This window comes from Rhinoderma darwinii, chromosome 1, assembly GCF_050947455.1.
Source record: "Rhinoderma darwinii isolate aRhiDar2 chromosome 1, aRhiDar2.hap1, whole genome shotgun sequence".
NCBI classification, from domain to species: domain Eukaryota; kingdom Metazoa; phylum Chordata; class Amphibia; order Anura; family Rhinodermatidae; genus Rhinoderma; species Rhinoderma darwinii.
In genome coordinates, this window is record NC_134687.1 from 539,331,543 (window position 1) to 539,349,340 (window position 17,798).

The window sequence follows — 17,798 nt, forward strand, 5'->3', positions numbered from 1 at the left end:
AGCCAGGACTTACTTTCGACTCACTCTCCAGCCCCTCTTGTTTTTTCCTGAAAGGAATTGAGCTCAGATTCACGATCAGACAGGTGAGGCTGCAGTGTGAACCGACAGTGAGCCGGGCTGTCAGGATTAACACTGAATGGCAAAATGACATTTCTAAAATTTTTTCTTTTTCACATAATACATGTAATGCAATAAAAAGGTATCCATAGCCTTTATTCACTCTCCATATGAGCGCCTATTCTAAGTATCTTTATCTGCCTTCCACCCTCCTAATGCTATGAGCAGAATATACAGACAGCAGTAAACAATATTTGTACTTTGCATACAGCTTTTAGAGATGGAGAATTTGATTTGCTATTGTCCTGCTCTATTATAAAAATAACTCATAGTCCAGTAATGGGTATATATTAGGTAAATAATTATGATACAATTTCCTAATATGTTATAGTGCCTCTCCATAAATGTTACTTTATAATGACCCCTTCCCGCCCACACCACGCAAATTAATGGGCTACCGGACTGGTCCTTGCAGCCCATTCGTTTACGTACTGACTTTAATGGCGCTGTTCGCACCTGCTCATAGTGACATCGGCAGTGCAGGCACTGGAATGCAGTACAGCAGCCACTTCAAGATTGTAAAGCATTTATGCATCAAGGCCATATGTGTGCTAAATCTAACTCAATGTCTTATTTCTACTAACCTGTAATGTCAAGAGGAAATGAAATATCTCATCTGCCTCTGGCAAGTCATCGTCACATACAGAAATGTAGACAGTCCGATTTTTCTCCCAGTCGGGTATAAATGCAGCAGTAGCCGTCGCTATAAAGTCTCCAGTGTTTTCTTCCTGCAACTAGACACAATAAGTATAAGAAATTAATTTACTGTATGTGGTGAGACACAGTGGTCACAAGGGGAACAGAGATAAAATTAGTGTGTAGACATTATTATCAGCAATAAGATATGTAAAGTTAATAAAATACATTAACACTACATACTACAATACATACAATACAATACTACATACAATACATACTACATACTACAATACAACTAACACTAATGTAAAAATACATTAACATCTGCTGGACTGACTGTACTCTTTCTAGAATTCGGCATGAGAGATGCATTTACCATAGGCTTCATGCAATTTTGTGTCTGTGTTAGACTAAATGTAAATATTCACTATACTGTATATACCCATAACAAAACTAATTTAATTTGGCATTAAGGGCCTGTTCACATCAGTGTTGCTTTTCCGCTTCATGGGTCCCATTGCAGCTTTCTGTCAGAGGAAGCAATTAACAGAAAGCCAAACGGAAACAATAGCTTCCGTATGCATTAACATTGATTTCAAAGGTAAAGCTTTGGTTGCAAATGGTTTTCGTTTGTTTTTGTTCCATCAGGTTTCCTTTTTTTAGTGGAAACAATAACGTAGTCGGCTACGTTATTGTTTCCGCTAAGAAAACCGGAAACATTGCAGAACGAAAACAAACTGAAACCATTTGCAATGGAAGCATTACCATTAAAGCCAATGGTAATGCAAACGGAAGCTTTGGTTTCCGTTTGGCTTTCCGTTCATGGGTTTCTCCGACGGAAAGCTGAAACGGAACCGATGAACGGAAACCAACGCTGATGTGAACACAACCTAAGAGAACCTGATGAGCGCTGAATTTGGAAATACTCTGGATTAGTTGACAGTCACAGCAACATATCTAAGATTTAGTGGTAGGGTAGAGAGCCTCGATGCAAAACATTAAATTAATTGCCTAAAATGAATTGCTAACTATCAATTTATTTTCTTAATAGTGCAGTTTCCTCTCTATTTAGTGTGCAGATATGCGTGGCGTAATTTTCCATATCGGAAAAGTCCGCTGCGGAAATTTAAACAATGTATTTCAATGGGTGAAAACAAAAATGACAACACATACATCATTTCAATTTTTGTGTGAAATTTTTCGTTTTCTCCATGTATTGCAGATTTTGGATGCAGAATTTCATTTAGATGATTTGTGAAATTCCGCACTGAAATACGCAACATAAATAGGCATAAAATTAGCAACAAAATCCTCAAAAGTAATTCTGCTGTTGAATTACTGTTGCATATTTTGTAGCATATTTTTACGAAATATAAAGGGTAATCATCCTAGGTACAAACTTAGTTACATAGCATTTATCTGGCAGGTTTGCTTTACTTGAGAGGCCTGTTATGTGTTGTTTTTAATATGGATAATAAAATTTATGTTTTTTGTGTTTTTTATAGATATTCACATATATTGGCACAAGTTTTGCACGTATGGTGATGTCAAGATGGAACTCCGGACTGGATTATATATAATAATTTTTAACATCTGAAGAACAGCGTCCATCTGCCAAATGAACTTTGTCTACGCCCTATATGTTATTTTTATTCCTATATGATTATATATTGGTAGGGAAGTACATGCATGATGGTAAGAAATTCTCTGTCCCTAGTGCCGTACCTATTGTGGAATTTACCTGCGGAACATGGGTTGATTCCCCTTTTTGTGGAATTTTGCACATTCATTTGTCCCATGGGTTTCAACAGTTGGGATGTCACCAATTTGGTGATATTCTCTCTGCGGTTTCTCCTGTATGACCCCCACCAATTGTTCTCCATGAGGGCTGTCCACCAATTTGGGGATGCCGGCATGGTATTCATGGTGGGGGACATATAAGCTTTCCTTTTTTTGCTTTCATCCTGTTTCTGTTATAGGAATAGGTGATTGCTGTATGGGTTACCCGAGGATTTAGGATGATTATGGGATTAATGTGGTACTATAATGATATTGGCATGTCCTTTCCCGTCTGGGCAGTTGTCATAGAGACCAGACGCTTGTATACAGGATTTACGCTATGAAGCGACAAGCTGGTCACATGTAGTATCCATCTAGGATACTGGAAGCTAGTGCGTGATGACGTGGCACGCGTAGTGACGCAGTGTCAGGTGAGCACAGTATTCAGGAGACACTAACGCTGGTATTACGTAGGCAGAGGCTCGCACATGGGCAGTAGTAATGACTGAATGCCTGATAGATGTATCTATGTCTATGATCAAACTGCTTTATTTGGATTGAGAGTCCGGGTTTCCATCTATAAAGTCTCACTGTAAGTGACTTAATATGTATCTGATGCACATATTTATGTATGAAAGTATTTGTATCGATTTGATTGTTATGTATTCAGATTTGCATATGTAATTGATTTAATAATGTCATAACCCCTATATATACTGCAGTTTGCACTTTGTTTAATTGCTTGAGAAAGACCCACACTAGGGTCGAGACGTCGCTCTTTATTATGGTGGAATAAAAGTTTTTTTCACTTTCTTGATATCTTGAGAGGTGTGCTGTGGTTTTTCTGAATTTCATGATTAAACTCGAGTTGGACTGGCTAAGACTTGACATGGCTTGCACCATATACTGTATACGTTCTTTTCGGAAACTACTCTCCATAAATTCTGGACTGTTATGTGCTGCTGATTCCTCTTTTTGTACCCAAAGGGTGGATTTATACGCGGCGGATTTGTTGCCTGATAAAAAATTAGTTCCATACACGTGAATGCGGTTATTTCTGCAAGCCCCATTCAGATAAATAGTAGAGTCACAGAAATTCTGCAAAAATCTGCCATGTATGAATATACCCTGAGTATGTTCCCAACTCATAACTTAACTTATTAAGTGCAGAATTTATGCTTCCCATTAAATTCTATAGCCCAAACATGCAGCATCTCCGCCCAGAGTATGCAGCATAAATTGACATGCTGCGGATTTGAAAACCACACCACAGAGCACTTTCTGCACAACTTTTCTGCATTTTTTTCTGCAGCACGTGGCTGAAATGTGCAGAAATCTCATCCACTTTGCTGCTACTGTAAACGCTGTGGATTTTCTGCACAGTATTCCATTGTGGAAATTCCACACCGTTTCCGGCCTGTGGGAACATACCCTAAGGCTTTATTCAGACGAACGGGAATTACGTCCGTGCAACGCGTGTGAATTTCACGCGCGTCGCACAGACCTATATTAGTCTATGGGGCCGTGCGGACATGTGTGTGATTTTTACTCAGCGTGAGTCCGCTGAAAAAAACATACGACATGTCCGTTCTTTGGGCGTTTAGCGCGAATCACGCACCCATTGAAGTCAATGGGTGCGTGAAAACAACGCATGCCGCACGGAAGCACTTCCGTGCGAACTGTGTGATTCGCGCAACAGCTGTCAAAAGGATGAATGAAAACAGAAAAGCACCACGTGCTTTTCTGTTTACAAACATCCAAACGGAGTGTCATAATGATGGCGGATGCGCGAAAAGCACGCAGCCGCGCATCATATGCTGCAGCCACACGGAGCTGTTAAGTGACTTTTGCGCACGCAAAACGCCGCATTTTTGCGTGCGCAAAAACGCCACGCTCGTGTGAACCCAGCCTAAGGGTAAGGCCGCACACAGTGTAAAAAATGCAGAATTTCCAACAGGTTTTTCCAAGAAGAAATTCCTCAGAGTTTTCGCAACATATTCACATGCTGCAAGACAATTTCCGCACATCTTTTGTGCAGGTTTTTTCTGCAACATGTGGATAAGATTTGTTGAAACAGTAAACGCTGAAGAATTTCTGCACAGAAAAACTGGACGGAAATTGTGCAGTGTGTACGCTACATGTGGCCTTATCCCAAAACTTCTGTCCTTGTGAAATTCAAGATTATCATGCAGTTTTCCATTGGAAACAAGTACTGGATTATGCAAATTTCTGGATTATAGGATGAGACATATTCAAACAAACAAGTAAGATCTGATAAATCAGAAGAGACTGATGGCTTTCCCAGCACCGGTTTAACTGTTTAACTTAATAGTAACTAATATGTCAACTATAATTAAATAGATAAGCCATATACTGGTCTCCTTTCAGGAACGGTTATGTCAATTGACGTCACTAAAGTGCAGAAGCATACACTGCACATTCAGCAGCAGAAGTGCTTTATGGTAATACTCTGACCACAATCATACACATTCAAAGCAAATAAAATGAAAGAAAGCAGATATGCAATTTTATAAATTTTTATGGTATACATAGGCATAGTTTTTAACAGATAAATAATACAGAGTGGCCATAGCTAATAGATATTTGATATAAATGTAATGTGCAGAAATTAGGCAAAGCTACTGGCTTCATGTACATTCTCTTACCAGGACGATTGCCGTGATGTTGACTGGGGCTCCTGTCCTTTCAATCACCAAACGTATAACTGTAGTCGCTGTTTCATTTACAAAAAATTCTGTTTGTCCAGCAAACTGCACTTGTGTTTCTCCAGATATGGCAGTGACTAATAATGCTAAGAAAATAAATGCAGTGGAAGGAACTGAGGGCATCCCTGTAATCAGAAAAAAAAAGCATTTGATATTATGTTACAGTACAGCATTATAAAGGCCGCAAAACCTACTCAGCCCCTTCAGGACCAGGCTCATTTTGGCCTTAAGGACGCAGCCCTATTTATTCAAATCTGACATGTGTCACTTTATGTGGTAATAACATCGGAATGCTTTTACCTATCCAAGCGATTCTGAGATTGTTTTCTCGTGACATATTGCAATTTATGTTAGTGAAAAAATTTGATTGATAAATTCAGTATTTATTTGTGAAAAACGCCAAAATTTATAGAAAATTGCAAAAATTATGATTTTTCAAAATGTAAATGTATCTGCTTGTAAAACAGATAGTAATACCACCCAAAATAGTCACTAGTTAACATTTCCCATATGTCTACTTTATGTTTGCATTGTTTTTTGAATGTTCTTTTATTTTTCTAGGACGTTACAAGGCTTAGAACTTTAGCTGCAATTTCTCACATTTTCAAGAAAATTTCAGAAGGCTTTTTTTTCAGGGACCAGTTCAGTTCTGAAGTGGCTTGGAGGGGCTCATTTATTTGAAAACCTTAAACACCCCATTTTAAAAACTGCACCCCTCAAAGTATTCAAAACAGCATTCAGAAAGTGTTTTAACCATTCAGGTTATTCATAGGAATTAAGGCAATGTAGAGGTGAAATTTACATTTAATTTTTTTTGCTAAAATTAATTTGTGTTACCTTTTTTTCTGTAACACAAAGTTTTATCAAAGAAATGCAACTCGATATTTATTGCCCAGATTCTGCAGTTTTTAGAAATATCCCTCATGTGAACCTTGTGTGCTAATGGACTGATGCACAGGCCTCAGAATCAAAGGAGCACCTAGTGTATTTTGGGGCCACTTTGAAGAGGTCTTGTGGTGCCAAAACAGTGAAAACCCCCCAAAAGTGATCCCATTTTGGAAACTACACCCCTCAAGGAATTTTTCTAGAGGTATAGTTAGCATTTTGACCCCATAGGTTTTTTGCTGAATTTATTGGAATTAGTCTGTGAGGATGAAAATCTACTTTTTCTCTGAAAACACATTGAATTTTCAAATTTTTACAAGGAATAAAGGAGAAAAAGCACCCCAACATTTGTAAAGCAATTTCTCCCAAGTATGGCAATACCTCATATGTGGTCATAAATTTCTGTTTGGACACACGGCAGGGCTTAGAATGGTAGGAGCACTTCATGGCATGCAGACTTTGCCTGATTGGTTTTTAGGCACCATGTCGCTTTTGCAGAGCCCCTGAGGTACCAGTACAGTAGAAACCCCTGAGAAGTGACTCCATTTTGGAAACTACACCTCTCAGGGCATTCATCTAGGGGTGTAGTGAGCAATTTGACCCCACAGGTGTTTCATAAATTTTATTAGAATTGGGCAGTGGGATAATGAAAAAAGAAATGTTCAAAAAATATGTAGATTTAGCTCCCAATTTTTTATTTTCACGAGGGGTAATAGGAGAAAAAACAACACACAATTTGTTACTCAATTTCTCCAGAGTACGGAAATACGCCATGTGTGGCCATAAACTGCTGTTTGGCACATGGCAGAGCTCAAAATAGAAGGAGCGCCATTTGGCTTGTAGAGCGTAGATTTTGCTGGATTGGTGTAGGGGCACTATGTCGCGTTTGCAGATCCCCTGAGGTACCAGAGTACAGTAGAAACCCCAGAGAAGTGACCCCATTTTGGAAACTACACCCCTCAAGGCATTTATCCTTTGCCTCGACATATGACAGGGCTCAGGAGTGAAAGAGCACAATGCGCATTTGAGGCCTATTTTGGTGATTTTCGAAGCATTGGCCCACAATTGCAGGGCTCTGGGGTCAAATAGTAAAACAAACCCCCAAGTAGTGACCTCTATTTTGGAAACTGCACTTCTCACTGCATTTTTAAGGGGTGGAGGTGGGCATTTTGACCCCACAGTTTTTTTTTTAATTTATTGGAAATTAACGCTCAGCGGATGGTGCAAAGTGAAAATTGCAATTTTCCACTGATATTCCATTTTAGTGCCCAATATGTGGTGCCCACTTTGTGCCACTGCAGACAAATATGTCATAAACTGTTAAGCGGGTTCTCACTGGTATGGCGATGCCATATATGTGGACGTAAACTGCTGTTTGGGCACACTGTAGGGTTTAGATGGAAGGGAGCGCCATTTTGCATTTGGAGCGCAGATTTAGCTTGGTAGTTGTTCTGTTTGGGGTTTCGCTGGTATTTCAGTTTATAGTGTGGGGGCATATGTAATCTGTGCGGAGTGCATCAGGGCATAATAAGAGGGTATAATAATGCTGTAAATAAATATTAATCCGCAGATGTGTGCCCGATGTCGCACTGATAAATGGTGCCCAATCTTATCCGCTTTTGGAACGCTCTGCACATTTTGCGTCGCTATATTCTGAGAGCCAGAACTTTTTTATTTTTTCTCCACCGGAGCTGTGTGAGGGCTTATTTGTTTGCGGGATGATCTGTAGTTTTCATTGGTACCATTTTAGGGTACATGCGATTTTTTGATCCGTTTTTATTCTATTATTTTTGGCAAGCGAGGTGACCAAAAACAAGCAATTCTGACAATGTTTTTTATTCTTTTTTTTTTACGCCGTTCACCGTCCGCTATAAATGACATATTCACTTTATTCTGCGGATCTATACGATTACAATGACACCATATGAATATAGTTTTTTTTTATATTTTAGAGCATTTGCACAATAAAATCACTTTTAAAAAAAAAAAAACATTTATTTTTTGTGTCGCCATATTCTTAGAGCCATACGCTTGTTATTTTTCCACCAAAAAAGCTGTGGGAGGGCTTGTTTTTTGCGGGACCAGTTGTAGTTTTTATTGGTGTAATTTTGGGGTACATGCAACATTTTGATCACTTTCTATTCTGTTTTGGGAGGGGTGGTGACCAAAAAACAGTGATTCAGGAATTGTTTTTTACTAAAAAAAATTACGGTGTTCATCGTGCAGGGGAATAACGTGATATCATTATAGTTTGGGTCGTTATGGACGCGGCAATACCAAATATGTGTAATTTTTTAATGTTTTCAGTTTTTCCTATAATAAAAGACTTATTATGGGAAAAAGGCAGTGTTTGTTTTTTAACTTGAACATTTTTTACTTTTTTACATTTTAATTAAGTTTCTTTTAACTGTTCTTTTTTGTCCCACAATGGGACTTGAAGGCATGAAGTCCTGATCGCTATTCTAAGGGCAAAGCACCACGTGGCGGGATTGCTCTGGAATTCCGCTGCGGACACTCCGCAGCGTTAATCCGCATTGCCTTCCACTTCTTTTTAGTAGGCTTCGTTTAGACGAGGCGGAAAATTCCGCTGCGGAGCATAGGCTGCGGTGCGGAATTTGGTGTCCGCAGCATACAATGGATGTTGCGGACCTGTGGCGGACTGGTTGCGGACTCATTGCGGAAGTTCTCCATTGACTTCAATGGAGATTCTAAATTCCGCATTGAAGTCCGCAGATGTCATGTACATGTTATGTGTGCTGCGGATGCGTATTGGTTTTTTAACATGACATTTCTTCATTCTGGCTGGACCTATGTATTTCTAGGTCTACAGCCAGACTGAGGAAGTCAATGGGGCTCCCGTAATTACGGGTGACTACGTGTGTGCACCCAGAATTACGGGTGACTACGTGTGTGCACCCATAATTATGGGTGACTACGTGTGTGTGCACCCGTAATTATGGGAGAGTTGCTAGGCGACGTCAGTAAATAGTCACTGTCCAGGGTGCTGAAAGAGTTAAGCGATCAGCAGTAACTGTTTCAGCACCCTGGACAGTGACTACCGATCACAATATACATCAACCTGTAAAAAAAAAGAAGTTCATACTTACCGAGAACTCCCTGCTTCTTTCTCCAGTCCGGCTTCCCAGGATGACGTTTCAGTCTAAGTGACGGCTGCAGCCAATCACAGGCCAATCACAGGCTGCAGCCAGTCACAGGCCAATCACAGGCTGCAGCGGTCACATGGACTGTCGCGTCATCCAGGGAGGTCGGGCTGGATGCCGAAAGAGGGACGCGTCACCAAGACAACGGCCGGTAAGTATGAAATTCTTTTACTTTCACTAGGGAAAGTGCTGTCCCTTCTCTCTATCCTGCACTGATAGAGAAAAGGGAAGTACTTTCACCTCAATACGCAATGGCCAGTCCGCATCAATTTGCTGCACATTTTGGGCAGATCCGCCACAGAATCTGCAATGCAGATTCTGTGCGGCATTGATGCGGACAGTTGCGGAAGAAAACCGCCACGTGTGGCCATGCCCTAATACACTGCACTACCTATGTAGTGCAGTGTATTAGAGCTCTCAGTTATTCACTCACAGCAAGCCTATTAGGCTTCCGTACTAGGGAGACCAGGATGCCATTGTTAGCCCTCCGGATGCCATAGCAACAACGCATGTGCCGATCGTTGCCATAGCAACCATCGGCTGCGATCTAACCACGTAGATGCAGCGATTGCTTTTGTTCGCTGCATCTAAGAGCTTAATCGGGCGGGGCCTAAAACACTTCCGTGCTTGGCATACCAGAGGCCATTGTTAAGCCTATGGTAGCCGTTGCAAGCACCGGCGACAGCGGCGCAGGGATGCCAACAGGCTAGAAACAACCTAGATGCAGCGATTGCTTGATCGCTACATCTAAGGTGTTAATCAGCAGGATCGGAGCCTAGCTCCGGTCCTGGCCATTACAGCAGGATGTCAGTTGTAATATACAGCTGACACTCACTGGTGATGGCGCGGGCTCAGTCTCTGTTCAGTTACGTGAGAAGGCGCTAACACATTAGCGCTGACGACGTCTAATCTGCAGGCAGCATGTTATGGAGCACTGGGAGCTGAGCAGATTAACATATAGTTTTGTGTGAAAAGATTCAGAATAACCTGTAATTTATTTATATAAATTCCTGCTCACTCTGGCCTTATGACTCCAGTCGACGGTCTCATTCAGTGATTTGCAGCCATTTTTGCATGCAGGGATTAATGTCAATCAATGGTTGAGACCGCCCATAGGACTCTTTAGCCCACATTGAGTAGGGAGTTAAATCATTAAGTTACAGGTAATCTTTTCCAACAAATCTATATATTAATCTGCTCAGAGCTTATTCCCTATAAAATGCTGCCTGCCGATAGGACATGATTGTTAGATGTGACAGGTGTAGAATCTTGTTGTAGTTTCCAGGTCATTCAGTTTGGCTCTCCTTGAGCCACATGTCAGTAGAAGCGAATGGGAAAAGTTGCACGACACAAACAATTTCATTGATCACCATTTATCCTATCTGTGCAACTATAAAACCACAGTTCCCTACCTACGTGAACTAAATAATGCACATCACTGCTACAATACAGTACAGAATGAAAGAATGAAAACCAACACATATAACATTCTCAACCTGGAAGACAACCTGGAGCATAAAATAATACTTTATACAAATAATACTGTATAAGAGTAGCACAAGTGTATAGGCTTTGGGCAGACCTAATACTGTATATGCGGGTGTCTTCCCTGAGTGAGCACAGCAAGTAATTGACACCAGCAACAGGACCTTTTCCAGGGATGCTAACAATGTCTTATGTTACAAGTCTTCTATTTCCAAGACTAATGGATGTTTAAGACTATGCAATTACTCTTGTGGACTAAGAGAGGTTTCATAATATTATTATCAATAATTCAGTCAAACCTGCTGCTTCTAGTAGCCACACTTGATCTCCGTTATAAACATTTTTGCTTAGCGATTTGCCGTTTAGTTACTATTTATTTATGTGTTGATTATATTGAAAACCATTTTATCATTTTATAAATGTACACATTTCAGTGAATGCAGTGTATAAGTGCCAGTGTATTGTTTATGTTGTTGGTAAATATTTTAATACTTTGAAATATGCATGGCAGTCTATATTCTGTAAATGGGATGCAGATTATAGACAACAATGTTATTAAACCATGTGCTAGCTCTGGATCTATAGGGATTGGTTTAGCTGCCGTACTCCATTTTTGGATGGTTCATGCAGGTAACAGGAGGGGTTCCAGTACTTGCAATCAGGAGTATTGCTATAGTGGGTGTAGAGATAGCAGTCGCACCCTGGCCCCAGAGCCTGAGGGGGCCCAAAGGCACCTCTGCCACATAAGAAGAAACTAATATCATAAATGACACATGGTAAATGAGAAGCCGTGTTACAAAATATGCATTAGGAATCATGAGCTTTAACCCTTTACAGTCCAAGCCATTTTTATTTTTCATTTTCATTTTACACTCCCTGCCTTCTATGAGCCATAACTTTTTAATTTTCCGTCAATGGAGTGATTTTTTCAGGAGGAGTTGTAGTTTCTTTTGGCACAATTTCATGTACCATATAATGTACTGGAAAATGGAAAAAAATTCTATGTGGGGTGGAATTGGAAAAAACTGTGATTCCTCCATTTTCTTTTGGGTTTTGTTTTTACGACTTTCACCGTGCGGTAAAGCCGACAAATGTACTTTATTCTGCTGGTCAATACGATTACGGCAATACCGCATTGATATAGGTTTTTTTTATGTTTCACTCTTTACAAAGAAAAAAATATCTTTTACAAAGAAAAAATATATTTTTTAATATTCTGAAAGCCATAAGTTTTAAATTTTTTCCTATTTTTTAGTACATACGACTTTCTGATCACTTTTTATAAAAAAAAATTTCACCGCTAAGTTGAAAAAAAAACTGAGATTCTGGCATTTATATATTTTTCTTTATACGGCATTCACCTTGCGCACTAAATAATGCTATATTGTAATAGTTCAGACTTTTACGGACGCGGCGATATCAATTTTTTTACATTACTTAAGAGGAAAAAATGGGAAAAGTGTTTTTTTTTAACTTTTAATTTATTTTTTTTCACTACTACAAACTATTTCATTTTTTTTTTTTTGTACGCAATCTATTAGTTCCCTAGGGGGATGTGTCCTCGCTCGTCCGACACGATGCAGGACCTGGGGGAGGAAGTGATGTCACAGCGTGATCTCTCGAGAACACGCTGTGTGTCTGTGCACTGCCAGAAGCTGGGTGTTAACGAAGAGAAGTGGATGATGCTGATTCGTCAGCATCATACACTTCTATTCACAACGCCCAGCTAGTAAAACAAGTAAAAACGCCCAGATGTACATACATAATACACGCCCAGTTGGACTTAACTTTAAACACGCCCAGTTGTACTTAATAAAGGCTAATTTGCATAAATATAAAAATGCTCATAACTTGGCTAAAAATGCTCGTTTTTGAAAAAAAAAACGTTACTGTAATCTACACTGCAGCGCCGATCTGCTGCAATATGAGATAGGGGTTTGAAAATCTGGTGACAGAGCCTCTTTAAGGGTAGTTCACACCCTGTTGGCTAACTACAGCAAATTAACATATAGGGAGTCAACACAATAGTGGTCCATATCACAGCTGGGTCCAGGGGAAAAAAACCAGCGCTGGAATCAGTGAGAGACAGCTCTATTCTGGTGAGTAAACCAGGTATATATGACCTAGTGACAGGTCCTAAGTTTTGCCTATGCCTGCAATATAATATACTGTATGTTATATAACTTTCTGTAAAATAAGGGAAAACTGAAGAAACTCTTTAACATTTAAATTTGATATTAAAATATTAATTACAAAGATCATGTTCCGTAAAGCTCAGAATATCAGGCTTTACACCGCGTTCCAAATTATTATGCAAATGTTATTTTCGCTGACTTTCCTAAATAGTCGATGCAAATGACATGTCAGTATAATCTTCAAGCTATCAACCGTTGGAGTATAATGCAAATTTTATTGAACAAATCTCCTAATGATAACAGATTTTTTTTAGAAGTAAAAAACTCAAAATGCACTGTTTCAAATTATTATGCACTGTAATGTCCGTGGCTGCGGGCTGTCAGCTCCAGCCTCCCGCTGACAGCCGCAGCCACGAGTCGGCAAGCGCTGGCCCCAGCCTCCTCCTCAGGAGACGCCAGCGCTTGCATCCACTCACCTCCGCCGGAGCCCGCAGGGTGCACCGGACATCTTGAACGACCTTTGACCCGTGAGTACCCTGGGCTATAAGAGGGGTCCAGCCCCCTAGTTCGATGCCTGAGCGTTGTTAGTTTTCCCAGTCTGTCTTGCAAATGGTCCCTTAGTGTTTCCCGTTCCTGTTGTTATCCGTACCTTGTTCCCAGTTCCTGTTTCCCGTGCTTTGCCCTAGTATCAAGTCATGCCACGTCCTGTGTCATCTGCCACATCCAGAGGAATCTGCCACATCCTGTGTCGTCTGCCACGTCGGGAGGAATCCGCCACGTCCTGTGTCATCTGCCACGTCTGGAGGAATCCGCCACGTCCTGTGTCATCTGCCACGTCCGGAGGAATCCGCTACGTCCTGTGTTATCTGCCACGTCCGGAGGAATCCGCCACGTCTGGCGCAACTTGCGGCTCCTGTGTCATCCGCCACGTTTGGCGCCATCTGCTGCACCCATCTCATCTGTGCCAGAGCTGCGGCCACCATCTGGACTATTCAGGAATCCTTGTGCGGGACATTGTATTTCTGGGGTGTCCTGTTGTTTGGTCAGCTGCCTCCCCGCTGCGGCGGTACGGCCTAGTGGGTCCACTAACTCGCTTCGTGACAGTACGCTCAGGCCATGGACCCTGCTGGTCAACCTGAGTCGTTGACTACACAAGCCATGCTGGCTGAGATGAAGGATCTCCAGTCACGACAAGACCAGCTCCTCCTGTCGGTGAACGCCATAGCCCATCGGCTGCTTGCTCCGTCCACAGTCATCACCGCATCTGTTCCTGCGGTTCCGCCTGCTACACTTCCTGTCTGTACCGGTACCAACCCCCTGTGTTTCTTGCCGCTACCTCCACGCTATGACGGAGATCCGAGGTCCTGCAGGGGATTTTTGAATCAATGCCTGATCCATTTCAGACTACATGCCAGGTCCTTCTGTTCGGATGACGTCAGGATCACCTTTATCATCTCTCTCCTTACCAGCAAAGCCCTGGCATGGGCCAATCCTCTGTGGGAGCATCAGGGACCAGAGACCCGGGACTTGCAGTGCTTCTTACAGACCTTCCGCTCGATCTTTGAGGAACCTGGGAGAGTTTCTTCGGCTGCTGCATCCTTGCTGACCCTACACCAGGGAGACCTCTCCGTGGGCGAGTATGCCATTCAGTTCCGTATCCTGGCTGCTGAATTGACCTGGAACAACGAGGCTTTGGTGGCTACATTCTGGCAGGGACTGTCTTCAGGGATCAAGGACGAGCTGGCTGCTCGCGATCTGCCATCTACCCTGGACGATCTTATCCTACTCGCCTCCCGTGTCGACATGAGGATCCGGGAACGTTCCCAAGAGGTTCTCCGGGGGAGAGAACTTCCCAGGCTGGATTCTGCTGTCCCGCAATCCTCCTCAGTCGTCCCACCAGAGGACCCGATGCAGAGTAATTATGTTAAATTGTCTACCCAGGAGAAACAACGCAGACACACTTCTGGACTTTGTTTGTATTGCGGCCATGGAGGCCATATTGTGCGTCTGTGCCCCCAGAAGCCGGAGAGACCCCATTGCCTAGGATTGGTTGTAGAGACAACACTAGGTGGAACAGAATCTAACAGTGGATTCGCTTCCAAATTGACTATTCCTGTGACCCTGGTATCCGGTGACAGGACGCATCAAGTCTCTGCCTATCTTGACTCTGGCTCTGCTGCAAATTTCATCCAGAAAGAGCTTGTGGATCATATTCAGCTGCCCACAGTTCCCCTGGAGACATCTTTGGCTGTTGCCTCAGTTAATGGACTGCCTCTGCCTGATCCCATTATCTCTAAAACCAAGCCGTTGAAGCTCCAGTTTGGAGTACTTCATTCTGAATTTATTTTGTTCCTTGTTTTGCCCCATCAATCCTGTTCTGCTGGGCCTGCCTTGGCTTCGACTACATGCCCCAGTCCTGGACTGGAATTCTGGAGAGGTTCTCCAATGGGGCTCCAAGTGCCATGGTCGTTGTCTGTTGCAGATCCATCCTGTCAAGCCTTCTCTGCCTCAGTCGCTGTCGGGACTGCCTCCCCATTTTGCTCAGTATGCAGATGTTTTCAGCAAAAAGGAGGCTGAGACGCTGCCTCCACATCGCACCTATGACTGCCCCATTGAACTGGTTCCTAATGCCTCTCTTCCCCGTGGACGGGTATATCCTCTCTCCTTGCCTGAGTCTCTAGCCATGTCGGCCTATATCAAGGAGAATCTGGAGAGGGGTTTTATACGAAAATCTTCCTCCCCGGCCGGGGCTGGATTCTTCTTCGTTAAAAAGAAGGATGGATCCCTTCGTCCCTGCATTGACTACAGGGGCCTCAACCTGATCACAGTCAAGAACAAATACCCGCTGCCTCTCATCTCTGAGCTGTTTGATCGCATACGAGGGGCCAAAAAATTTTCTGAGCTAGACCTGCATGGGGCTTACAATCTAGTCCGGATATGCCGGGGTGACGAATGGAAGACGGCATTTAACACCCGGGACGGGCACTACGAATACCTGGTGATGCCCTTCGGACTGTGTAACGCTCCAGCAGTGTTTCAGGAGTTCGTTAACGACATCTTCAGAGATCTACTCTATGTCTGTGTTGTTGTTTATCTCGATGATATTTTGATTTTCTCCCCAGATCAGACGACTCATCGGAGGCATGTTCGTCAGGTTCTACTACGATTGAGGGAGAATCATTTATACGCCAAGCTGGAGAAGTGTGTCTTTGAGAAGAGTTCTCTGCCCTTCCTGGGCTACATCATCTCAGATCAAGGCCTCAAGATGGATCCTGAGAAAGTGAAGGCTGTCCTGGAGTGGCCACGTCCCCAAGGCTTAAGGGCCATACAGCGGTTCCTGGCATTCGCCAATTTCTACCGGCAGTTTATTCCTAACTTCTTTTTTCTGACGTCTCCCATCTCGACCCTTACCAAGAATGGTGTGAACGCCAAAGTGTGGACTCCTGAGGCAGAGTCTGCATTTAATAGCCTGAAGAGTGCCTTCACTTCAGCCTCGATCCTCCATCATCCTGACGTATCTCGGCAGTTCTCACTGGAAGTGGACGCTTCCTCTGTCGGTGCAGGTGCACTTCTGTTCCAGAGGAGCTCCAAAGGAAAGGCAGTAGTATGTGGCTACTACTCTAGACTGTTTTCTTCTGCTGAGCGCAATTACTCGATTTTGAGATCGGAAGCTGCTGGCCATCAAATTGGCTCTGGAGGAGTGGAGACATCTTCTGGAGGGCGCTGCTCACCCCATCCTGATCTTCACCGACCACAAGAACCTCACTTACCTTCAGTCCGCTCAAAGACTTAATCCTCGTCACGCCAGGTGGTCGCTGTTCTTCACCCATTTTCTGTTTGCGCTCCACTACCGTCCCGCGGACAAGAATGTGAGGGCCGATGCCCTGTCCAGATCATTTGAGACGGAAGACACGGTGGAGTCCCTCCAGACCATCATAGACCCGTCCTGCATCGTCACTGCTAATCCTCTGCAGGTTAGAGACATCCCTCCTGGGAGGACTTTTGTTCGGTTGGCGGACAGGGGAAGAATTCTCCGCTGGGGACATAGTTCTAAACTTGCTGGGCACGCCGGTGTCCGTAAAACCTGAGACCTGATTGCTCGTCACTTCTCGTGGCCCACGCTACCTAAGGATGTTCTGGACTTTGTCTCTTCTTGCACGGTGTGTGCCTCTAACAAAGTGACTCACTCCAAGCCTGCCGGCCTGCTTCAACCTCTGCCTGTACCCAATGCCCCCTGGCAGCACATTGCGATGGACTTCGTCACAGACCTTCCCTCCTCAGCAGGATGTAACACTGTCTGGGTTGGGGTGGACCGGTTCTCTAAGATGGCTCATTTTATCCCGCTGACCGGCCTTCCTTCTGCTCCTCGTCTGGCAAGTCTCTTCATAAGGGAAAATCTTCCGCTTGCATGGCTTGCCTCTTCACATTGTGTCCGACCGGGGGGTTCAGTTTACCTCTAAGTTCTGGAGAGCCCTCAGTAAACTCCTGGATGTGAGATTGGACTTTTCCTCTGCCTATCACCCCCAGTCCAATGGGCAAGTTGAGAGGATCAACCAGATCATGGAAAATTATCTCCGCAATTTCATCTCTTCACAGCACGATAACTGGGTACAGCTTCTACCATGGGTCGAATTTTCTTACAACAACCACACAAGTGAGTCCACCACTTCCACTCCGTTTCACATCGTGTACAGTCAACATCCCAGAGTCCCTCTTCCTGTGTCGACTTCATCTCAGGTTTCCACTGCTGACTCTGCATATGGGGACTTCCTGCAAATCTGGCAACAGACCCGGTCCTCTATTTTGCTGGCAGTAGATCGCATGAAGCGAAAGGCAGATACTAAGAGAAGAGAGCCGCCTCAGTATCTTCC

The 17,798-nt window shown here is 43.1% G+C and overlaps 1 protein-coding gene across 1 annotated transcript in view; it reads right to left on the reverse strand.

Annotated features, from left to right (window-relative positions):
• The window catches only part of ADGRV1 (adhesion G protein-coupled receptor V1), a 681,209-nt gene that overhangs the window by 611,205 nt on the left and 52,206 nt on the right, over positions 1 to 17,798 (reverse strand). Inside the window, exons 3-4 of the mRNA XM_075837359.1 lie at positions 5,202 to 5,386; positions 702 to 851 (exon numbers count right to left, since the gene is read on the reverse strand). Of these exons, the coding sequence (XP_075693474.1) occupies positions 702 to 851; positions 5,202 to 5,386 (335 nt within the window). The remainder of the gene's footprint in view (positions 1 to 701; positions 852 to 5,201; positions 5,387 to 17,798) is intronic.